General features: G+C 53.9%; 1 protein-coding gene across 2 annotated transcripts; it reads right to left on the bottom strand.

Annotated features, from left to right (window-relative positions):
• Positions 1-268: 268 nt before the first annotated feature.
• Positions 269-23304, bottom strand: LOC115343940 (immunoglobulin superfamily member 2). 2 transcript variants are annotated; one of them, XM_041124992.1, is made up of 9 exons: positions 23098-23304; positions 21531-21908; positions 20194-20610; positions 16991-17374; positions 15826-16209; positions 14453-14857; positions 9226-9633; positions 7969-8364; positions 269-4786 (listed from the first exon to the last, which is right to left on the bottom strand). In XM_041124992.1, exons 1-9 carry the CDS (start codon positions 23144-23146, stop codon positions 4590-4592), a joined length of 3018 nt encoding a protein of 1005 aa, XP_040980926.1. In that variant the 5' UTR covers positions 23147-23304; the 3' UTR covers positions 269-4589. The 2 variants fall into 2 exon arrangements, with proteins under 2 accessions (XP_040980926.1, XP_040980927.1); XM_041124993.1 differs by lacking the exon at positions 15826-16209.
• Positions 23305-24223: the final 919 nt, after the last annotated feature.

Raw genomic sequence — 24223 nt, 5'->3', positions numbered from 1 at the left:
TTCTTCCTGCCCTTTGTAACAACACTGTAATCCCATAATATCTGCTGGAAGAAAAGAGGGAGGAGGCAGAGGATTGGAGGAGAAGGACCAAAAAAACAGCAGTAGGCAGATATGATACAGCAGTTTCTTGGTGTTAAGGAAGGTTTAGAGTCCTAGGAGAGGTTCTGCTTTGTCTTAGGTGCCAAAGCCCAAGGCCGAAGGACACGCGAAACAAGCAGGGGCTGCGGGAACCAGCTGGAATGCAAAATAGCACCAAGTGAGACCAAAGCACATGTCAAAACTGCATCTTTTATTTCCAGTTTTTAAATATTGTATCACAGGAAGAAAACTGAATGTCAAATTTCAAAACCAACTTAGACTTAATAGGGAGGAATGAAGAGATGCTGCTTGAGAGGGGACATCCCAGGAGAAATCCAAGTCATTTGTTTGGAAGCATTCCTTGAAAGTTTGGCAACCTTCCTCAACAACCTTGCCCTGGCAGTACAGGACAGCACGCTGCTGCTGTGCCCTCTGCTCCCAGGCAGTGGGGCAGGCCAGGAAACCCTGAGCCATCGGCTGCCAGAGGATGCAAAGTACCTCCTTGCTTGCAAGCCACTTCCCACAGCTCCTCCACAGCTACTAACTCATCACCCACCCTCCCACCTCGCAGGATAGAGGAGCCTTGCAGCAAAAGGTCCTCAGTACACCCATCTTCAGGTGAGAGTCACTGGTGTGATCCTTTGTCCCACTGCGTGTTGGGTGAGCTGCCCCAGTGGTCACTGAGCACTGGCTTTGCTCCTGCCCAGAGGCAGGTGCCATAAAAGCATTCCAGGAAGGCAACGCAACACCGGGGTTATATTCCCACCCGTCCTGCCCTCGCATCATCCATCTTCTGAACAGTGGGGGTCTGCCAAGCTGCAAGGTTGTGCTGGCTTGCCTGGGAGGCAGCGCTGCTCTCCCCTTGCCTTATAGTTTCCATACCTTCCTATAGAAACACAAGAGCACAACACAGCTCTCGTGTTTCTATAGCCCCATTCAACTGCTTCCCAGTGGATTAATTCTTCTCGGAGCCAGCTCTGCATTGCCCTGTAGCCCCTTCAAGCTGCTTTAAAACCTATGAAAGGACCCTGGACCTTCCCACCGCACGCTGCCCTCACACAGGACGTTCCCCGGGCAAGGGTGTATCTGGGGGACGGGGTGCAACAGGGGCACTGCTGTGCCGCAGGGTCTGCGCTATCGCACTGTTTTCCCCCACGGGGCTGTAACAGCTAAATATATATTTTATCAGCTGTTCTAATTTACATCAGAGGCTGGACTTGGAAAAAAGGTGGCAACGGGGGTGGGTGAAGGTGGCCAAGAGCCCCAACAGCAAAATCAACACCATCCCCTGACCCACCACATACACACGTCTCTCTCCCTCTCATACATTTACCTCAGCTGAGTGAAATGTTCTCTTTAAAAATAGGACTGGTTTGGAGCTTTTGCTGTGATAAGTTACAACTCTTTCTAAGTTCACTCACGGAAAAAAATACATCTTAAAACATATAGCCGAAAGGTTTGGCAGTGACCCACCAAAGCCAGAAAAAAAATAGAGAGGAAAAAACCCCGCCACTGCAAAACCACACATTTTTCTTGCAGACCCTTTTATCAAGGCCCTAGACATGCTTTACAAACTTATATTAAAACCTCTAAACCTGTGTGAATAGAAAGCTGCTACTTCCATGGGCCTCTGGTTAACTGAGCGAAAACGGGACAGAAGAAGAAAGCACCCTGTTGATGGGGAGACCTCCCTCTCTCTGCCCACTTTCTTCCCCCAGTCTACCAGACACAAAAATCTCGTGTTGCAGTAGAGTCTGCAGTTTTTTACATGAAGATCAGGTGGCAGCAAAGATGCCTCCACAGACTTGCAACGCAGTGCCGAGGTGGCCGAGCAAGGGGCCAGCGCGGGCTTGGGGGATGCACCAAACCCAACCAGGTCACTCTCAGAGCCTGCACAGCTTACGGAGACTGACCCGCACACGTGACCATGGCAGCAGGGTAGGGGCTGTCCCACGCCACCACCCCAGCAGTCTGGTAATGAGTAGCAACCTAAATAAGTTTGATTTTTGAGCAGAAGGCTGGTCTTGATGAGGTTCATCCTAAGACACATAAAGAATGGGCTGTCAAGCCATCTGTTAGTGGTTTGCTGTGGTAACACCTGAGGAGTGCGAGAAACCGAGTAACAAGAAAAGGGCAAAATTATTTTTAAAAAGAAGGGGAAACTGAACACCTGCATCTTCTTAACTGCAATCCTCAGGGAGATGCAGGGACAAAGTAATTACAAGCACCTAGAAGAATGCAAGAAAAAAAAGAAAATAAACTTTTTTTGGTTTGTTCTGAACAAAAACAGAGCATGTCAGACCTACCTAATCTCCCCTGCAAGAAGTAGTCCTATGGGAAGCTAAGGAAACAATCCAAACAAAAACACAGGAGGACAGCACAAAATTGATAGATAAACTACATGCAGAGATTAATTGTTAATAGTTTATGGTCAAAAATGGTTCCTTCTTTCCTTTCTCACACCCTAACACACCTACATCTCCTTTCTGTGTCCCCTAATTACGAGCTGGATGCCAGGCAGCCAGTGTATGACTGGCTCAGGGCTGGCTGTCAGGCAACTCACATTGCAGCCTTCCCTTGGTGGGACAGCTCGCCTGCCTCCTCTCCTTCATCCGGCTACCACTTTCCACAAAACATGTAGGAGTTTAATGTCCTGGGAGCATCTGCTTCTCTGTCAAAACAGACTGAAACTGGTCCACGAATTAAACCATTACTGAGACAGGACTAAGACAAACAGACAGCAGGATCTTTTGCAAACTGGTGCAGAAAGCTGTTCAACAGGCCCATGCAAACAGTGCTTCAGTTAGATAGGAAAAGTCAACAGCCTGAACACACAGCGGAGAAACAACTTGCTAGACAGGGAATCTGCAGGAAAGGAGCCTGCCAACTGTGAGCCAAGCGCAAACAGTGCCACGTTGTCACACGCACACAGAAAATCAAACATCCTACTGGGATATGTAAACGGGACATAACCCACAAGGCGGGGAGGAAACCTCTGCAGAGAGCCCCACGTGCGGCTCTGAGCACTCATGCCACAGGAGAGACAGCTGGGGTCAGGGCAACAAAGAGAAAAGCTGCACGAGGTCCAGGAAACATAACCCACAGGGAAAGGCTGAGCAAACTGGAGCCAGCCAGTGCAGACAGAGGAGGCTGAGCAGGGAAACAAGAGCAGTAGTCTTCAAAATTATGCAAAAAGTGTTTTTTCAAGGAGAAAGGGAAGGAAGCACCTCCTAGTTCCTCGGGATACAGGGCAGGCAGCTTTTCTAATTGTAAGGAAAGTGAAGGACTTGAACAGTTCATCTAGAGGGGCTGTGGTGTCTCCAACCCTCCCTCCAGTCAAAGGAAGCAAGTTCATAAGTGTCTGCCATGATTTCCACACAGCTGCTTTTATCTGAGGACAGTGCTTTGATCATCACCCTGATGCCTGACCTTACAACTTGCTGGGACCACATCCCACTTTGCACAATTAGGGCTTGAGTATCCCTTGACTCATAGAGATGGGATGGAAATCTCCTTTCCTCTAATGCATCAGCCAGCCAGCCTTCAGGTAGCAGAGCTCCTCAGCCTTGAAAAGGTGAGCCTGAGTTGGATTCCAGAGCATAGAGGAGCTGCCCTGCAAGCGCACACATGGCTTTTTTATTACATGGTACAATTGAGAGGTGTCTAATACCAGGTCCCAGCCATGCAGCTTCGGCATGAGGGGCTGGATGCTGTCTTCTACAGCAGTCCCAGCAAAGGAAGGAGCTGGAAAGTCTTTGTACACTCATCTCCAAGATGGCTTGGTGTCCGCTTCTTCCTTCTGGGATCCAAGACTCCATGCAAGTCCCTTACTGGGTCAACAGGATTCAGTGTTTGTGGATGGCTATGGTACCCCTGCTTTGAACTTTCTTCAGCCCCAGCCAGCCTTGCTCAGTCCTCATATTCCTGTGACAGGTTTTGTGATCCATTTCCTTTCAGAGAAGATGCATTTTGGGCACAGGTGCTCCCAGAATGAGGGGACAGCAGTGTCTGAGAGCTTCTCCAGCAAAGGGTGGACAAAGGCAAGTGCAATGACTTAAATTGGACACCAATACTCTGTTTCCAGCTCTGCCGCTTTTTTTTAGCCTGCACACCACATAGATTTTTTTCAAGTCGCCTAAAATGAGTAGCAATTTGATACCTTTGTGTTGCAGTGCAAAGAGAGCTGTTTTTTTTCCCCTTATACCTGTAGAGAGTAACACCACTTCCATCCACAGTGGAAGACACATACTACTGCAAGGACCTCAAATATACCACAATGACCAGAGTGTGAAATAGGTGGGCACCTAACATAAAAGACAGGAACACCTGTTATGAAAAAACTATTTGCTTAGTAATTCAAAGCCACTTCATTCCACTGCAAGTAAACACGCAGTTTTAAGGATTCATTGCAAGAGCTACTACAAAACAATAAAAAGCACCTCTCCCAGTACTCAGTCCTTCTCAGGTGTCCCGCTCTACTCCTTCAAGTTACATCTGCCATTATAGATCAGCTAAGTTTTCTTGACCCCTCCAGCTCCTTGCAGTTCCATCAGCTGGTCTCCTGTGACCTTGCCCTTCTTGCTTTTTCCGAATTTGAAGTACAAGCAGAAGACAACAAGGGCCAGGAGAAGGATCAGAACCAGCGGTAAGTAGAGGATGAAGTTCAGCAGCGGTGGGGATGAGCAGATCCTAGACAAAACAGTTGACTCTGGAGTAAAAGAGAAAAAAAAAAAAAAGTGAGGCCCCAAGCTAGTTTGAGTTTCTCTCCCCTACTGTTTCTATAGGTTATCTTCTTACCACTTTTCTCTCAATCTTCAACAGTTACCATGAATTTTTAAGAATTCATACAGGCTACCTGAGGAGAAGGGGGAGAGAAACCAGGTAATTTGCCTCAATTTCTTGTTTTGGGAGGTCAGATAGGGCCCCAACTCGTTCAGCTGAAACATCCCAACAGAAACAGCATGGCTCTTCAGCTAACCTGTTCTGGGCTGGGCTCAGTAAGGAAAAGCCACATACCCTTTACCCCCTGGGTCCCTGCCCAACACCAGTGACAGCGAGGTGAGGTGGAGGTCTGCCAGAGGCTGCACCACTGAACAAGGAGGGACAAGAGGAAAGCAAAGGAAACCAGATCAAGGAGGTCCCTGTCTTCCCCAGATGCCTGCCCCTCGTTGCTTCTGCGGCTCTGCTACCAAATTTCAGCCACGCTTAGCTGCAGGCAGCTGTGAGCCCCATCCCTGGCAGCTCCTGCAGAATAGCTCCCCAGTTGAGGTGGGGGCTGCCTGTACTGCTGGTGTACCCTCTGGGTACTTCACAAAACCATGTTTGATAAGTCCCATGCTAGCTGAAAAGCTCTCATTTGCAGCCTCTCCATTTTTGTCCTGGGCTCCTTACAAACACCCATTAATCCTGGCCATCAAAATCTCCTCACTTGACATGTAGCTTCAACACCACAGACTGACCTCAGATGCACCTGGCCTATCATGAAAGGTCATGCCAACTCCTTTGGGTCTGTTTTATCCATCTTAAAGTGGTGTTCCTCAATTCTCCTTTTTACTGAAGACCCACGCGCAGATTTTTACGCTTGCTCTGCAGAGCCATGCTGAGCATGCAGGTCTGCTGATTTGAAGCTGTCCGTGGGGACCCACACAGCCTGGTGGGTGAGGGATGAACCAACCTGGGGGCTACTCCTGGCTGTGAAACTGGCTTTCACCTCTCTACCTCTGAAGCTCTGCCCCCCATCCGCATAGATGGAAGCAACATTTACTCTCCCATAGGAAGACAGGGAGAAGTCTCCACTACATGAATGCCTGTATAGTACTAGGGAGGTATCCTAAAAGGCAGCATCAGCGATTAGAGCTGAAGTTACTCCTGGTTATGGGTACACTTGCACATGGCTGTGTCATTACCCCTTGGAAAACTCCAAAACATTGAAATTCATGAGCCAGAGGGGCATTCTGAGATACCTGCGTCATTACAGAAACATACAAGCACAAAAAAAAAAACCCAAAACCACCCAGATAATGTCTTAGATTTTGTGAAAGCCATGAAAACCACTTGGCAAAAACACTTATACAAAAATTGAAGGACAATTTTCTAGCAGTTACTGAGCAATCTAGTAATGGTTACTCTACCAGTAATGGGTAACAAGAGACAGGGGGAGCTGATGAAGGAGAATTCTGAGTGCTAGAGGGAGCCATGATGGACAACAGCAGGAGCATAACAGCAGGGGAATGAAGCACTATCAGTGCCTCCCTGTGCAATTAAATCCAGATTAGCTCTGCTGTAGGTGCAACGTCATGCAAGCAGGCTCTATGCTTGCTTGCGACAGTAGCAGGCACAAGGGAGGGCTCTACAGGGTGCCCTGAGCTCTTCCACATCGGTCAGCATTGGTAACTCCTGCAGAAGCTATAACTGCACATTGGCACCCAGGCTGGCTTTGGGCACGGCAACTCCAGGGCTGAAGGCATGAGAAGAACTGCAGGATCCTCTCGGCTAAGTGCAACATGAACAATTTCACAGTTCATCTTTTTAACTCCACATGGGTCATCCAAGCCTCCTATTTCCCCAAAGAGGCAAGAAGAGAGTATTTTTCTCCTGCCTGTTACCTCCCTAAACACACTGTGTGTGCCTGACTGAAACCTTTGCTTTTATTTAAAATTCTGCATGCAGAATTGTGTTGGTTTTGGCTGGGATAGAGTTAATTCTCGTCATAGCAGCTAGTATGGGGCTATGTTTTGGATTTGTGTTGAAAACAGTGTTGATAATGCAGGGATGTTTTCGTTACTGCTGAGCAGTGCTTACACAGAGCCAAGGCCTTTTCTGATCCTCACCCCACCCCACCAGCGAGTAGGCTGGGGGGGGCACAAGGAGTTGGGAGGGGACACAGCCAGGACAGCTGACCCCAACTGACCAAAGGGATATCCCAGACCATAGGACATCATGCTCAGCATATAAAACTGGGGGAAGAAGAAGGAAGGGGGGACATTTGGAGTTATGGCGGTTTGTCTTCCCAAGTAACTGTTCCATGTGGAGCCCTGCTTTCCTGGGGATGGCTGAACACCTGCCTGCCGATGAGAAGTGCTGAATGAATTCCTTCTTTTGCTTTGCTTGTGTGCACGGCTTTTGCTTTACCTATTAAACTGAGTTTATCTCAGACCACAAGTTTTCTCAGTTTTACCCTCCTGATTCTCTCCCCCGTTCCACTGTGAGAGAGGTGAGTGAGCGGCTGCATGGTGCTTAGTTGCCGGCTGGGGTTAAACCACAAGAATCCAGCTCTATCTTTGCACCCAGCATGCACCCCAACTCACCCCAAGAGGACAGAGGCTGTTTTTAGAGACCTTGCTGGAGACGGACTTGCCAGAAAAATCACACCAAGAATTTTTTCCCCAAAACAGTTAGCATTCTGGCCCCAATGGCACAACTGAGAGCAGAGGTTTCTGCCCACGGTCCCGCAGAGACCCCACAAGCCACAAAGCACTGCAGACACAAGTGCACTCGGTGGTACCCTCTGGGCCACATGCCTCACAGTCGGAGCTCTTGGTATCTCATCTGACCACCACCTCTGGCATTTACAATGCCAAGCACCCGGTTTCAGCCACTGGCAGATCAAGGGGACTGGGAACAGGATCTCATTGCCTCCCCCCACCAGGTCCATAGCATGTGTCCCTCGAAGGGCTCTCCTCCCTCCCACGGCTCCCAACACAGCTCTGGTGATCTCCCCAGCACTGACCCCTTCTGCAATCCCTTAGCAAGTCCTCCTGGCCCCTCTGCAATCTTGCCATTGCAGCCAGCATTGCCAGCAGAGAGCTGCCATTATCCTCCCCCCCATCCCAGTATGGCTAAGGGGGAACCGGTGTGGGGTGAGCTGCCCCTCGCAACCGGCAGCATTACCTGGCGGGATGGTAGTGAGCCGGGTGTACCCTGAGCGCGCCAAGGCTTGCAGAGCCCAGTCCTTCCCCTTGCTCTGCTGCTGCCACTCCTGCACCTGGCAGTGATAGACCCCCGCATCGCCCTCCTCCACGCTGCGCAGCGTCAGGCTGAAGTCGCCGGTGGTGGGGCGGCGGAGGTGCAGCCTCCTGGCCAGGCTCTCCACGGGGTACTCGATGGCACCGTCATGGTGGAGGGTGAGCAGGGGCCTGACGCGTCTGCTTTCCTCTCCCCGAAACCAGGTGGCCGAGAGGTGGGTGGCGGGCAGGTGGGCACCTCGCAGCAGGCAGTGCAGCGTCACCTCCTCACCCTCCCTCACTGAGATGCTGCGGTTGGTTTTCTCCAGCTGCAGTTCACGCCCTGGGGGTTAGGATGCAAGCAGAAAGACAGGTTGCAGCGTTGCACTGCCATAGAAATGCTCCTGCCTGTGCCCGCAGGCTGACAGAAATCTTCTGGAGCAAAGGGGGGGGGATTGAGATAGGCTCTTGCAAGAGCCTCTGCAGGACACCCACAGGACCCTTGCTCCCGTGACTCATTCGCCCTGGGGTGTTCCTTCCTCCCCATCATCTCTGCCCCCTGTTCACAACCCTCTGCTGTAATACTTCCCACCCCCTCCAAGCAAGTGATAAGGCATCCTTTGGACCAAAAGCTATTTAGGAAGCTGGAATTCTCTGATCCACTTTATTTAGGGCTACAACCCATAAGCCAAGTGAGGCTGAGAGAGGGAAGAACTGGGCCAGGGAGACCCACTGTGCACCCCAGCGGTGCAGTGCCAAAGCTGGGAGCAGCTGAGCCTTCAGCCTTGTTCTCAGCAGCAATGTGCTGCAGGGTAAGGAAAAGAGTATTTTGCTTCAGGATGCTCAGGAGCACCACGAAATGGCTTCCTCTCTATTCACAGCACTGTACAACCAACCAAGCGCACCATGTGATGGAGTGAAAAGAAAATGCCACGATTCGCTTTGTTATGAAGTATTAGACATCACCTGCCAGTGGCAAAAATACCAGCTTGGTTGGTTTGGGAGGATGTGGTAAATCCTCCTAATTCCCTGTTTCCCTTTGAGAAGCACTGACACCTCCTGCATCCTTAAGTCTCAGATCCAATGCAGGAGCCACTGCTTCTACTAAGCCCTGCTAGCTTAGGAGAGGTCTGGCACGGGCCCCATCGTAAGTTGATCCAACCTTCTCCAGCAGCACCTATATGAGAGAAAACCACCTGCTTACCTGGGAGCTTGAACTCCAGCATGGTGCTTCCCGATGCTCCCTCTCCAAGTTTGTACCAGCCATCCACCAGCCAGAGCCATTCCTCTACTACACAGTAGTACCTTCCCTGGTCCCCAGGGTTTGCAGAGAGTATCCGCAGCCAGAAAACATTGCTGGACACCCTCTGGCTCAGAAACCGGGACTTTTGTGCAGGAGAGCTGAACTCAGCCCCGTATTCCAGTATGCTGCTGTAGTTGGCCCTTAGGATTTGCAGGGGGGTTGCATCTGCCAGAGGAGAAGGTAGGAGGTACCAGGTAATGGCAAACTGAGAATTGTTCTGGGCAAACATGATCCTGCACTCAATGGCTGTGTCGGCACCGCTGACAGTCTCCACAGAGCTTTCTTTCGTAGCTACACGAAGCTTGCTTTCTAAATGGAGAAACAAAATAATCATGCTGGCTGCAGCTGCCCATACAGGGATGCTGGCAAGGACAGGAATAAGGCTGGTCTGAGAGACCCGCAGAAAGAGGAGGGAGGAAGACGGTGCTCAAGGGACAAAGACCCATTAGGGATGCTGGAGCAGGGAGGTGGGGGAAGGAGGGAAAGAGAAAATCCACACACCCTTATTTGAACTGTGGTGGGGAATCACTGGGTGCTACTGGGCAGAGGAGCAGCAGAGGAGACACCTGAGGGACCATGGGACAGAGGCAGCCGCTGTGTTAGAGCTTGGAGGCAAAGCCTCTGTCTGAAGCAAATGTGTCCGTCTACCACTGCTTTTATCGGCAGGCTCACACATAAGCGATAGAACCAGCCTGCGGCTTTGGAGACTGTGAACAAGTGTCTTATCTCAGAGAGGCTACAGAGCCTGCATGGGTTTCACTAACAGTCACCATCTCCGGTGTTTGCTGTGGTTATTAATCGGAAACCACATAACACGGTCTTGAACATCCGCTGTGATTATACCTAGCAATTGCTCAATTTAGCACCGAGCAGTTCAGGAGAGGAGAGCTGCAGTGCTGCCTGCAGCTCTGCCCCCCTGCAGGGTACACAGTTGCTCCCGATGTGCCTGTGCTGCTGCTGGTTTGAGGGGCCCCCTTCCCCCTGCACCTCACGTGCTGCTGGTGCCTTTCCTTCTCCTCCAGCAGTGGAAAGGCTGCAAACCCGTCTCTTTGAAGGGCCTCCAACGACCTGCATTTCATCTCGGCCCTCCCCTCCATGCTGAGACACCACCTCTGTCAGATGGAGTCAGCAGTCATGTGAAGAAGTACACACGGCTATCTACCTGTGGGTAGACAGAAATTACTCAGCACGAGACACCATCAGGCTTTTAAGTGACTGTAGGCTGAGCTTCCACTCTCAGCATTTTCTTTGCGTACGAGCTGAGCAGCAGGACGCCCTGTGCCGTGGAGGCTGGGCGCAGCCGAGCTCCCTTCAGCTCAGCCGCTGGGTGCTGGTTCGGGGACGGGCTGCAGAGGACACACCGAGATGCCCCTGCAGAGCATCCCAGCCCCCTGCCCTCGGCCGCAGGCTCAGCAGGGCGCTCCCTCCTCTGCAACACCTCCCCGAGGGATGCGATGGCAGCAAGTTATGGAGAGGGCCTATGGACCAGGAGGCAGCTGCAGCTTCTCCCACAGGGGCTGGTGGGGAAGAGGGACACCACAGGAGACAGCCCACGCATTTCCCCTTCCTTCAAGCATTTCTTCTTGAAAAACTCAAGCAATCCACTTCAGAGGCCATCACCACCTCTCTTGAGGCCAGTCAATGCAAAATATCCCAACTGATGGCTCTTGACACCCCTGCATGTGGGCCTCTGCCCCCATCTCAAATTTGCCAACAAAACCTCTCTGCTCACGTCCACTTATGCTGCTCTTCTCTCTTTGCACCCTGTTGTTCTTCCTTCCTCTTCCCTCTACACTGCAGACGGACACATTGTCACCAAAAGGTTGACAGTTTCCTCCACAGTGGGACTTGCACAAGTCCCAGTATCTGCTTACTGCCTCACCTCAGTGGTGAGGATTTCAGCAGCAACATTCACTGGGAAGTCTGGGAGGTGGCCACTCCCAAGGGATCAACAAAGTCCTGTCCGGCATTTCACAGTGCACCTTTGCTGCTCTGAAGAAACAGGTAAGGGCAAGAAGCAGAAGAGACAGGAAAGCAATTACCCTAATTGGGAAGCTGTGCAATTAATCAGATCCACATATGCAGAGATCAAGCAGACTTGAGCGCACTTAGGAAACAGATGGAAGCCAATGTCGTCCAACTTCAGTACTTAAAAGCACACCCAGTCCAGAGCCAGCTCTAAGGAAGCACAAATCTTCAGGGAGGGACACTGTAGATATTCAAATGCCGTCTGGAGATGGTCCTGGGCAACCTGCTCTAGGTGGCCCTGCTTGAGCAGGGGGCTTGGACCAGATGACCTCCAGAGGTCCCTGCCAACCTCAGCCATCCTGAGTTTCCGTGACAGGTGAACTGATCACACTGGAAAAAATAAGACACTTGGTTCTTAACTTCAGCTGTTCAGTACAGAGGAGTATCACTCAGCAAGCCTGCTGAAGTTCAGGAGCTTTATTCAGGGACCCAGAAGTGAACTCTGACAAAGGGAAAGAAAAAATACTCCCAAGTATTTCAGCTGGAGACTGCTCCCACTTCAAAGGCCACAGGAGAGGAGTAGGCAGGACCAAGGAAAGTGGTGGACATCGGGGACAGCCTTCCCGTGTCAGACACAAGGATGTACCTTCCCCAGCTGCAGCTGCCAAGGAGAGCATGCCGGCAGAGCAGCCCCGCCGCTCATCGCAAGCAGTTCTGCCACCTCTCCCACCAAAAAGGAGCTTCAGGAAAGTCAGCTGTGGGGCCATGCTGGACCAAAACGTGCATCTCTCTCCAGGTGAGCTCCTCCTGGCAGTGCTGCTGTGGTCAGGGGCAGGCAGGTAAACCCCAGGACCTTTCCCCAAACCCAGAGAGGCTGCCAGCACAGGAGACAGCAAACAGCCCAGGGCAGGAGGCCTCTTGCTTGAGTACGGCCCGGCCTAAAAATACTCCAGAGAAGCAAAAGCTACTAGAGCTCAGAGAGGAGCCACAGGAACCACTGCTGTGAGCACTTGATTTTGATAAGAAAAATTGCTGCTACACTCTCAGAGAAGATCACCCCGAGAGGAAGCAGAGCACTTACTGCAAAGCCCCTTTGTTTCAGCTCCAGGTCTCTTCTCACTACCGCTAAAGACCAATTACCAAAAAGGGCAGAGCAGCTGCCTGCCTTTTCCTTTGGCACAGAAAGACACGGTGCTGTTTTCCCTTTCATTTTCCATTTAATTAACCAAGCCAAGCCTCTCGCTGCCCGTCTCGCTGTGAACCCTGCCTGCTGACGCTGCGCTTTCTGCCCAGCCCAGGAGCAGCAGAGCACATGGAAGGGCACGGCCGCTGCAGCGACCCACGCGGGCCAGCCAGAGCGGCTGCTAGTGCAAAGCCCCCCGTGGTTCGCTCCGGAGCCGGGGGAAGGCACCGCGGGCAGCTGCGCCGAGAGGCTGATGGGAGCATCCCTGCTAGGGTTGGGCAGCATCTGCCTGCCGAGGGCACTAATTATGGGACCCCACCAAGAGTCAGATGCTGAACTACGTAAGAAGTCAGAAATGGAAAAGACCTGTCCTCCCTCCCTTCTTGTTATGACCTTTCACGTATGTCCCTCCCGTCTGAAGCTACAGGCCAGATCCACAGCAGCGTTTAAACTCCTTAAGCACTGGCTGACACCGAGTGGTAAACAAAGTGCTGAAGCAAAAGTCAAGAGCTCCAGTCTCTCTGTGGTCTCCAGCCATAAGATTTTGTATGTGAAGAAACAGGTTGGCGATTTTCATGATGTGCAACTTCATTTTCTACAGCTTCACCTCATCCTATTGCTGTTAGAGCCGGCTTCCTTCCCAAACTTACTTCTCTACCTTCCCAAATATCCTTCACTGGCTCATGCTGCCTTTCTGAGAGATGGCACTAGAGCCAGCAGCCACCTGCCATTGCACATCATCCCCTCCCAATTCCCACCATCTTTACAGCACCCCAGTATCCAGTAACGGCTGCAATACATTTGGAGCCAAACGTCGTAGTATCTCACTGCTCCACTGCTACCATCTCCTCTGTGTAGGCGCTCTACGGTTATGCCTGTTCGCCTTAATGCCATTTGCACTACTAACGTACAACTACTCACAGACGCCGTCCGTTGTCACCCCTAGTACCACCCTGCAGACCCCTTGCCCCCAGCTGGCTGGAGCTCAGTTGTAATACAGAGTACCCCAGCACCCAGCTCTGCAGGGGTGAGGAAAGAGCAGCAGCGGAGCAGGAGAGAGAGCAGCATGGAAACAAGCCCAAACAGGGAAGGAAACGTACCAACTTACTACAGCAAACCCAGCAGTGAAAAACATGGAAAACGCATGATTTCAGTTCGCTGGGTCATGATCCCAAAAATCCAAGGATTAGAGGAAGGAGCACTTAATGCGTTCAAAAAGAGCAAGAACTCTCCTTTGCTGGCAGAACAGACACGAGGGAAAAAAGAATAGCCTGTATTCTCACGCCTGCCTCCACAGGCTCAAAGGTTTTGCCTGGGACAACCGCTTCCATTCCTCCATTGCCCCAGCCACGAGCAGGGCAAGCTGACACCGTGCTGCTGCCAGGGGTGGCAGGGAGCAGGCGCACAGCGGGCTGGCTGGGCGGCTGTGGTGTATTTACAACATCTCTCTTCCATAAGAGGATGAGGCTCCCCGCGCAATGCTGTCAGGCATATCGGCAGCACGGACCCTGCCTGCAGAGCTGGCCATAAAAGGGAACCTTGGCCAGGGCCCCCGGCTGCGCAGCCCAGCAGTGCCTGGGAGGAGACACCTCCACCCAGAGCCCCCAGCACCTTGCAGCTCAGTGCTGGCTCCCGGCACGGCAGAGAGCCCTGGCCCTTTCTCAGTGCACCTCGAATACACTGGGGGAAGCTTGGGGGACACAGACATATCCCAGTACCAGCTTTGGGGGCCTGCCTCTCTCTACCACCCTCCAGCCCCCCAGAAGCCCACACCATGGGAGGTACCTCACACCCCCAGCATTCAACTGGGCTCCTTAGAGGGGACTACTTCTTCTCAGAAACAAGGCTTAAAATCCTAGTAGCAATGCTGATTCCCATATGCTTGGCATAATCTATGGTCCTGGTTGTCATGTTTGATAGATTTAAAGCTGCAGAAGGAGACATCTCTGCTGAAGAAGCACCCGTGGCACTGCTTACCTGGCAGCACCAGTTTTATCCCCACAGCATTGGACCTGGTGGTGGCCGCCGGCTGCCCCAGCGGCCGGGTGTTCTTCCTCCAGACCTCCACCTCACACTGGTACGTCCCCTCATCGGCAGCCGCGGCATTGTGGATGCTCAGCCTGAAGGACGTGGCAGCCTTTGTCAGCTGGGCTTTCCCCTGGAAGCGTGGCTGCGCTGCTCCCCAGGCCACAGTGCCACTGGGAAAGACCCGGACCAGCTCGTGGTAGTGGCCGGTGGGTGGGCTGGGCTGGAAGAGCCACCCCACGGATGCTGGCACCTCCTCGAGGGTGTAGCTGGCACTCACTTGGCAGACGAGTTCAAAACTCTGCCCATATTTGACAGTGGCAATTCGGCTTGTGAGCGTGGCGTGCAGACCGAGACCTGCTCAGGAGGAGAGAGCTCTTGGCACCGGGACAGAAATCCTGCCCCGTGCCATCCTGCCGCCACCCTTCCCACGTAGGGCCGTCCCCGCTGCCGCAGCCACCGCAGCCCCACGGCAGCCAGCAGTCCTGCCGCTCCTCTGGCCAGTGCTGCTCTCCCCCAAGTAGCACTGTGCTCTTCCAGCCCCACACAGTCCCTGGCCCTCTCCTGCCTCGCCTCCCGCTCTCCCACCCCCAGCCCCTTGGGCAACCCGGAGTACCCTCTCTTCCAGGCTCCCCATCCTGCCCTGTGGCAGGGAGCCAGGGATCCTCTGCTGATCCTGCTGCCCTGTTTGCTGCCTCTTTCCACCCTCCACAAAAGCCTAACGACTCCTGTGGCCCGACCAGTGCTCTCAGGCACCGGGCCCAGCAATAAGAAAGGAAAAACACCCTAAATCACAGCCAAAAGCTGCCACTCCATAAAGGCACCCGTTCCAGCAATCAAAAGAAGAAACGGCATTGCACGCCAGGGAGGTTAGCGGCTCTTCGCTCAGACAGGAGGGCAGGAGAAGGGATCAGATGCCAGCACCAGGGGTGTATGTCTGACAAAGGCCACCATACAACTCATCAAGTGCCTTTGTTGAGCTTAACTACTGTAAGTAATTATGCTGCTAGGACAGATACTTTGTATTTCAAGTTAAGGAGACAGACCTGCTGAGCAAGCCACTCCCTTTCAGGTCTCTGGGCATTTTAGCTGTTGTGTCCCACTTGTCTCTCCCAAAACACCTCATGGAGGACCCAAGCACCCTGCTAGAAATGAGGAACCTGAAGCACTCCAGGGCCAAGCAATCAGCCCCAGGTCACCCTGCAGCAGTAGCGGAGCTTGGGGCACAGCAGACCTCTGTCCTAACCACGTGTCCACCCGCTTCTCCAGCCTTGCCTCCAGCATGACCAGCTTGAAAGCCGAGAAATAGGGGTGGCCCAACTCACCCATGGAGCTGACTGTCACTGCTGTCTCCCCCTCCTCCGTCCAGCTCCGGCCTCGGGACCACTCCGTCACTTTGCACCCGTACCGCCCGCTGTCGCCCTCGTCCAACGTGTTGGGGATCACCAGGGTGAAAGCGCCGGAGCTCGCTTTCTCCAGCCGGAGGCTCCCTCGAGTCCCGCTGTCCCGGTAGGCATCGCCCAGGCTCAGGGTGCCGTCCCGCTCCATGGTGGCCACCAGCACCCGGGGACCCGGGTGCTGCGGTGGCAGATGCCACCACTGCACGGACACAGGGCTGGTCGCTCCTTGCACCTCACAAAGGAGGACCAAGGCGTCTCCTGCCGTGACCTGTGGCGTGCTGGTGGACACAGATAGGCGCATGTGGCTCTCTGCAAACAACAGTTACTGGGTAGGAGGGAACGTTTTTGTGCTCCCCAGAGAAAGCCAGAGATACTGTGGCATTAAATGGAGAGACTAGATAAATCCTGACATTGGAAAAGGAAAGGAATTGCCTGAAATTTTCAACCAGCCTTTTCTTAGAACTTTGGAGAGGGCTTTGGTTTTGTTGGGGTTTTTTTCTTCTTCTTTAATGTCTTTTCTAGGACATGGATACATAAAGAAATACTTAAGAAATAGAGTCCCAACAGGCAGCTCCTGCTATATCAGAATAGTCATTGTCTAGCTATGACAAGGAAACCAAGAGTCTCCTACTCATCTTTCTTAGACTGGTTTCTCGCAAGTCATCCCACCAAAACAGAGAGAGCACCCTGATGGAAATGGCAATGATCCACCCCATCCAGAAGTACCTGTTCTGCTGGGTCATCCTGTGATCCTCAGGAGTAGCAACAGGTGTTGCTCACAATTTTCTGTACCAACGACACGGGAGGACCCAACCTCCCCAGAACTCTATCTATTTGCCCAAAACTTATTGCAAAGAGACTGAGCTAAAGGTTTACACTTTGTTGACAGCTGCTGCATCTGTCATGCTAATGTTTGCCAGAGCAAGCGCTTTTCCTATTATTATCTACTAAAAGTCTATGGCACATTTGCACTCTTGCTGCAAACAGCAGGTATGTTGCCCCTGCCAAGATGAGGCCAGACTTGAAGAGCTCCCTAGTCAAGGATCACTGCAGGCTTTACCCAGAAGAACAGCTATTAGGATTTACTAACCTATCGGCTTCACGTTGACTTGGATGCCTGACGACAGTTTGGTTTGGATGCTGTGAAAGTCTCCAGGAGTATTCACTTCCGAAACAGAGCAGTGGTACGTACCGTTGTCCTTCAGCCCCACCTCATAGATGGTAAGGACATAAACTGTGTTGCTTTGCTTGAATGCTCGGAGATGCCCCAGCTTGGCTCTCTCCTCATATTCTTCCTCCCAAATCAATATCCCATGGGGGTCAACCCTGGCCACTTCCATGCCATTGAGGAGCCAAAGCACTTGGAAGTGCCTGCTGCTGCTTTTCTGGGCTCCCACTGTGCAATTGAGCTGCAAGGTATCACCTTCAGAAAGGGAGCTTTCAGCGGCAGTGATGTCCATGGAGAGGTCTCTGCCTGTGGGCAACCAAAAACAAAGAGGGTGCTGGGTGGCCCTGCCATGCTTCCCTCCTGCCTGGCAGCACCAATGGCCATACAGAGGGAAATGGGAGAGAATTCTCTATCAAAACCTTTTCTTTCATTAGAAGAGTCATCAGGATGGAAAGGGGAGATGGTTGCCAGCTCCAGGCCCTAACCAGCAGTCGCAGGTGGAGGAAGAACCAGAGCCCTGAGGAGCTGACCTCCCTGCTTCAGGAGCAACTAACCCCCCCCGCCCCCAGAGCAGAGCACCCACCAGGACGGCCTCAGGCCACAGCCCCCCCCCCCCCCCCCCACTCCCCCAGCTCAGACATCCAAACCGAGGGCTGCCCTAACCCAGGGGCACAGGCTTTTGCAGGGGGCTGCTCTGTCTCACCTCCTGTTCTGCTTCATGTAACATATATCCCGTAAACCAGAAAGGGGCACAAAGGGGCTTTATCACTCGGTAGTGTTTTTAAATCTGCTGTCTGTGGTGCGAGAAGGTATGTGGAGGGCTGGCACTCAAGCTGCTTGTCTGAATCTGATGCTGCTGGTCCCGCATGCTGCAGCCCTCACTGGCTGCTGCAGGATGTGGGCAAGAGATGCTCTCCACGGTGGAGAGGTTTTGGGTTAGTTCCTACAGAAAGCAGAAATGTCAACACTTGTCACATCACGGGGAGGTCGGAGGGAAGCAAGAGGAGGTAGAGGTCTCCTAGTCCCTGTCCTGCCCCCCATACCAACTAGCAGCAGGTGCCGAGCAAAGAGGGTAGCGGCAGGGGGAGCACAAAGTCATCTTCCCCTTGGCAGACCCTCTTGGGCAGTCAGCTACACCTGAGGTAAGGACCCTGTCTCTAGGTCCTATGATACGATTTGCCTTCCTCGCAGGGCATTCACAGCAGTGGCACAGCCAAAAACCAGGAGGTAGGGCTGAGCCCTGACTCCCTGGGCAGGTAGTCTGGCTCACAGCACTCCACCTCCTTGGGTCACTGTGGTGCCCTCCGTGTCTAACAATGAGGGGCAAGACTACATGCTGTACTTTGGAGGTAAAACGGAGCAGCTCCCAGACTGCCACTGGAAGGGCTCGAATAATTTGTTGAAAGAAGAGTACCCTGTGAATTTAAACACTGGTTTATAAACAGTTTGCAAAGAGGAATCCCAGCTGCTGCAGATATGTTTGGCATTCCCAAATATTTGCTGGAGAGTTTATAGAAACCGCTGGAGCAGCTGGCCATGGTCAGAGTGGTCGCTGGCTCCCGGTGCGATGGGGCACTCAGCCCCGCAGCCTGGGCTCTCTCACAGGGTGCTAGAGGGAGACCCCAGCCCTGCAGATGTGATGTGCTGGAGGGCTCATATGCCTGCCACCGTTCCCCCCAGCAACACCAGCAGCTCCAATACAACCAGCATATTATCCTCTTACCATCATCGCCTCCGTTCTACCCTTAAGAGCTATGACACTGCAAATATTAAACTCTCACAAAGTTTCTCTATTTCTGAACAGAAGAAAAAGGGTGCTTGGTCCTTACCCATCCGTTTCTTTGGTTTCCTGCTCTGACTCACCACCCTCCCACAAGACACCAGTTCCCCTCACCACCTTGGCTCTGCAGCCTCCTCCATCCGCCCCGAGGCATGGGGGACATGGTACACCACCTCCCCGGGCATCTTTTCTGAGAGACTTGCTCCCATTTTCTTGCATACTACTGCCTATGTTAAAGAGCATCAACTAGACACAGCCTTGCCTTGGCTCCTTTGAGGTGAAACTTACTGGTGGGAAAGAGAGATTTTCCCTTCCTCTGGGCACAGCTACCCATACGCAGCAGGAGGAAGAGCAGGGTGAGGGACCACAGCGAGGAACAGGCTTGCAGCAGGAGGGACGGCAGGCAGGGTGCTCAGAGGAGTGGTAGCAAACATACAGTGCTGTAACCATCCCAGGGCAGTGGGGAGAGAGGGATTTTCCCACCAGCCCTGGGTGAGGCGATGCAGAGCCTGCAGATGCCAGAAGCCATGGGAAGCTGCTGGGCAGAGGGAACAGGAGGTGCCTGGCAGGGACAAAGTGGAGCAGGGGTGGATGGGCAGCACTGGCCAGAGCCTGTTTTTCAAACTTTCCTATTTTAATCCATCTCATATGTGGTAGCAGGTCTAAGTCTCCTCTTTCTAAATACCTAATACTACATTTTGCTAGACTTCAAATCACAGTCTGACCCACAGTCCCATTACTACCATATACAAACTACTAGGAGGAGACACAGGAATGGCTTAAAAAACAGCAACAACAGTTCCTCTGGAGGCCAGCAGACTTGTGACAGCATGGACAGACAAGGCACCTCCAGCAGACACCAGAGCTGTGCAGCACACGCAGCGCATCCCTGTGTCCCTCAGTGCCTGTGGCCGAGGCACCGCGATGGGCAGCTGACTTATGTGCTTCGGTTTCTGAGCCTGCGAGACCCTCGAGGCAATCTAACAATGCGTTTTCCGCACACTGGAGCTTAACACTGCCAAGGAGCCAGCCTGCTGCGGGCACACACTGCTCTCTCTGCTAACACCTGGCATGGTCCCACGAGGTTACACGATCGCTGCCCGCATCGGAGATTTGGCTGTGCGAACCTCCAAAGCAAGAAGTAAGTACCAACAGCTCCCAAACCAAGGGCTGCCATGGCCCTGAGCCCTGCTCGCCCCCCTCAGTGCCCAACCAAGGCGGCCAGACCCACCAGTGGGTCCCTGGGCTGCGGTGGAGGCAGGCAAAGGCCACTGAAGGCTGCTGCTATAGAGCCTCGAATGCACGAAAGAGTTGGAGCCAACATGTGAGTCTGCAAGGGCCTTACCCTGGCTCATGACCGCCAGCGACGTCCTCGCTGTTTGCTTGCGGGAGATGTCCTTCCACGTTTCATCAGGATCCTCAATCCACTCGGCCGCCTCGCAGTACAGCTGCCCCCGGTCGGACAGCTCCACTCCCCCAAGGGAGAGCTTGTAGGTGGTGTTCCCAACCTTGTTCAGCCGCACATCCCCCGCCAGAAACCTCTGCACGTAAGAGGGCCCTGGCCTCAAGACGAAGTCCTTGGAGAGGGTGAGGACCTCCTCGGCGCGGCGGTCTCCTGCTTCCTGAAGATGGTACCAGCCAACAGAGAGATGCGTGTGCTGGGCAGTGGACTTGGACACCTCACAGGTGAGCTCCACCGCATCCCCTTCGGTGTGGGTGAGGACCTGGGGGGCCATGGAAGCCGAGAGGGTGTCTGCAATCACTGAGTACAGGGGAGAAACACAGAGAGCAGCTGGTCACAGGAAAAATCATCAATGGGCAACCTGCCGGCCACTACAAAACCGCGGCCAGCCCTATAGTATCTGACAGCATAGGAGAAATATCTTTTGTAGCTGATTGACAAAGCTTCCATCAGCCTACGCCAAGGTGTGAAGTAGTTAAAACCTCAGCAGAGAAGAAAGCACAGTGATTCTCTCTGCAGTACCCTCTTCAGTCAAACTACGGGCAGTATTAATTAGGCAGCCCCAAAGAGATTAACATCCAGCACCTCACAATCCCAAGTGCAGGCTGGTACAACACCAGGATAAAGGAGGGAAAGGGTGAATACCAAGTGGAAGTACCATACCACCACGTAGACTTGGTGAGCTCACAGCAGGGCCTTTCCCTTTGCCTCTCCACCCCAATGCCTTCCCTCTCCCAGCACTCTGCAGGGGCTGCTACCTCCCTCTGTCTGTGGGTACCCCGCTTGGGTCAAGTCCCACACCCTGACCTAAGAGGACACCAACAGCCAACGCAGAGAGCCTGAAAACTCCTGCCCTCCTAAGTGCCTAGCTGTGAAATGCTATGGCTGCGTCAGGAGCTGAAGTTAAAGTTGGACCATGGGACAGCAGAGGCTTCCCCTCCCTTCCCTTGCCCTGGCTAGGAGGCAACGTCCAGAGCAACCTGCAAGCGGACTTGTGGGCAACCCTACCTTGGCCACCCAGGGGTAGGATAGCAATCCCACACTGGGGAGAGGAAGGGGGAAAATTTGTGCCCACCAGTCCCATTAATGACCCCTTTCCCCAGCTGCCCCTCTGGCAGGGACCCAGAGACGAGCACTTCTCCCCACTGCAAAGGTGGGGGCAGTGGAAGCCTGTCTGCACCCCTGCCTGGCAGGGAGCAGGGCTCTCTTTCAGGACCCACCTGAGAGGTTCATCTTGGCGCTGTAACTCCCAAAGTACCTCTCATCGGTGTTGGGCGTGTGGCACTCGTACTCCCCGGCGTCCCGGTCCTGCAGCTCGGTGATGTGCAGCAGGACAGCGTCCCCCTGCACCCGCTCCACGTAGATCCCCCGGCTGCGCACACGCTGGGTGTAGATGGCGTAGGGGAAGGAGGGGTCGACGGTGCTGACGATCTGCACCTCCCGCTCGGGGGCCGAGGGCAGGTAGATGGACCACTGGAAGTTCTGCTCCGCCGGGCCCTGGTAGCCGCTCACCTTGCACCACAGCGTGATGTGGGACCCCCTCACGCGATAGAGGGGTCCCTTCTGAACAGTCACCACCCGTTGGCCAGTGCTCAAACCTGCCGGCAAACAGTCGGCACATGCAGTGTTTGCAGGGGTATATGCTACCCGAGGGCTGCACACCCAAAACGGCAGTGGGTCTGGGCATATACGCGACCACAATGTAATACTGGAAAGAACTGCTGTGCAGTCTTGTTCTTTGAAGCATGAAGTCCAAGGGACATTGCACCCCTTGCAACTGTAAGAACAAGTCCTGTAACAATAAACCTTCAAACTTTCTTGTCTCCTAGCACACTGGGGATCACGCGACAGAGACCACAGCATCATGGCCAGGGGGCTGTCAAGCCTGTTCATGGCTGGAGAGCATCTCTCAGGCAGCTGTTCAGAGGTAGCAGCAACCAGGCTGAGGTCACTGGAGGAAGCTTGTGGTGTGTTAAAATTAAGAGGGCCAAGCACTCAAGTCCTGCACAAGCTGGGGGAAAAGTGAGCAGGTGCCTGAGCCAACCACTGCCAGAGAAGACGATACAACACAGAAGCCAAGGGACACGGGACAGCAGAAGGAACCGGCAGGCGGGGTGCTGCAGAGGTGCTCCATGAACAGAAACTGGGGAGGGAGTGGGAGAGGGGGCCAACAAGAGCTCTTCCGAAGGCAGGGAGCACCGGGAGTCATCAAGGGCTCCCTCCATTTCTGCCTGCAGAGGGTTTGGGGAGGCGACGGCCACCCGTGCACCCTGCCCTCCTGCAGAGCTCACAGTGGTGACACTCGCTCCATTCTAGTGCCCAGCACACACACTTGAGCAAAATGCCCACAGGACATGGGCACTGAGTCAAAAGCCAACCGTGGAGACCAGACCAGGGAAGAAAGCTGGTGGCAGCACAGCCTAAGAAACATTCAGAAACCCCCTCCCAAGGGAAAGGGGGGGAAGCGAGGTAACCCCCTCCACACCCCCGCAGCCATGCAACAGGGGCACGCACATCCCCTCACCAAAACCCTGCCAGGGTCCGGGCTATCGCTTTGGAATGAAACCACAGTGCCAAAAGAAGAACATGCCGCCGCACCTCTTCCCATGGCCACCGAGCCAGAGCGGCGCTGGCCACGGCACCCCAGCATGCATCCCGGCTCCCACAGCCCCAGCAAGGCGCCCCGCTGAGCCACCCCTCCGGACAGGTCCCATCCGCACCGAGGGGGTGCTTCACCTCCCCCTTGCCTGCCCCAGGAAAGTCCCTGCTACGGTGCAGGCCACTCACCCAGAAGGAGGAGAAGGCAGGCAGCCGCTGGGCACCGCACCAGCCCCATGGGAAACTGCTCTGCTTGGGTCCTCTCCCAGCAGGGCAGTGGAGGGCTCTCGCAGGTGATGGCAACAGCCAGCCTGCTATTTTGAAAGCGGCTGGGAGGAAGCTGCCTGGCGGCAGTGGTTTCCTCCGCTTAGAAACAGCAGGGAGAGGTTGGGGAGCGGGGTGCAACAGAAAAGTAACACGCCTCTGGGAGGTGACAGCCGGCACCCCGGCCCCGTGCCACCCGGGCAAGGCGATGCCCAAGGCCCCTCCTGCCGCTGTGTGCGTGCCAGGTGCCCGACGCTACCAGCTGTGGCTTTGCTGTCCGACAGCAGCTCACAGGCTAACCCTCTGCCTCACGACCCCCGCTTCGTTGCGTGGAGTAGCTTGGTCCCTGCTAACAGAGGGGTCAGGGACCAGACCCCAGGGAGGGATGGGGGCAGATTTCTAGGGCTGAAGCTCCCCTGACCTATTTATTTTCCACAGCTGCAGAGAGCAGCACGATGCCTCAGGTACAGATTGGGGTAGCACAGTGCTCCCCGAGGACGGCTGACCAAGCTCTGCCTCGGGGTGCAGTGGGGCACCCCAAGCGAGATGTCTCTCCCACAGCATGCCCACCAGCCCATCAGCTACACAGACAGGAGACCCTCCATCCTAACAGCCAGCCCAGGCGGCTTATCGGCTCTCAAAGGATCACTGCACAGCCAGAAATCGGCTGGGAATGCTCTCCTGTAAGCACATCCCATGGGCAGGCACCCAGATGTGGGGGATCCCTTACCAGCACTGCTTGCAGGGGCAGCGAGATTGCCGGGAGCCGAGGCCAGGAGCCTGCTGGCCACAGCCACAGAGGCAAGTGCTGCAGTTATATCGGCTGCCGTGTGGCATCACACCTTCAGCATTGCGTGGCCCGGTGCATGCTGCTGCTCCTGCCGGCAGGTGCCAGGGACACGGTGGGAGGCTGAGAGGGGCACATCCCAGGCAGGGGAAACCCAGCCTCTCGGGCATGCAGCCAAACACTAGCGAGGGTCTCAAACCAGAGAAGCACTCTGAAAGCATTTGTTTGGAGTTTTGGGGGTGGTTTTGTTTTGGTTGTGGGGGT

Source organism: Aquila chrysaetos, chromosome 7, assembly GCF_900496995.4.
Source record: "Aquila chrysaetos chrysaetos chromosome 7, bAquChr1.4, whole genome shotgun sequence".
Taxonomy (NCBI): domain Eukaryota; kingdom Metazoa; phylum Chordata; class Aves; order Accipitriformes; family Accipitridae; genus Aquila; species Aquila chrysaetos.
Note: the sequence above shows the minus strand (reverse complement) of the source record. Positions and strands in the feature narration are given on the sequence as shown.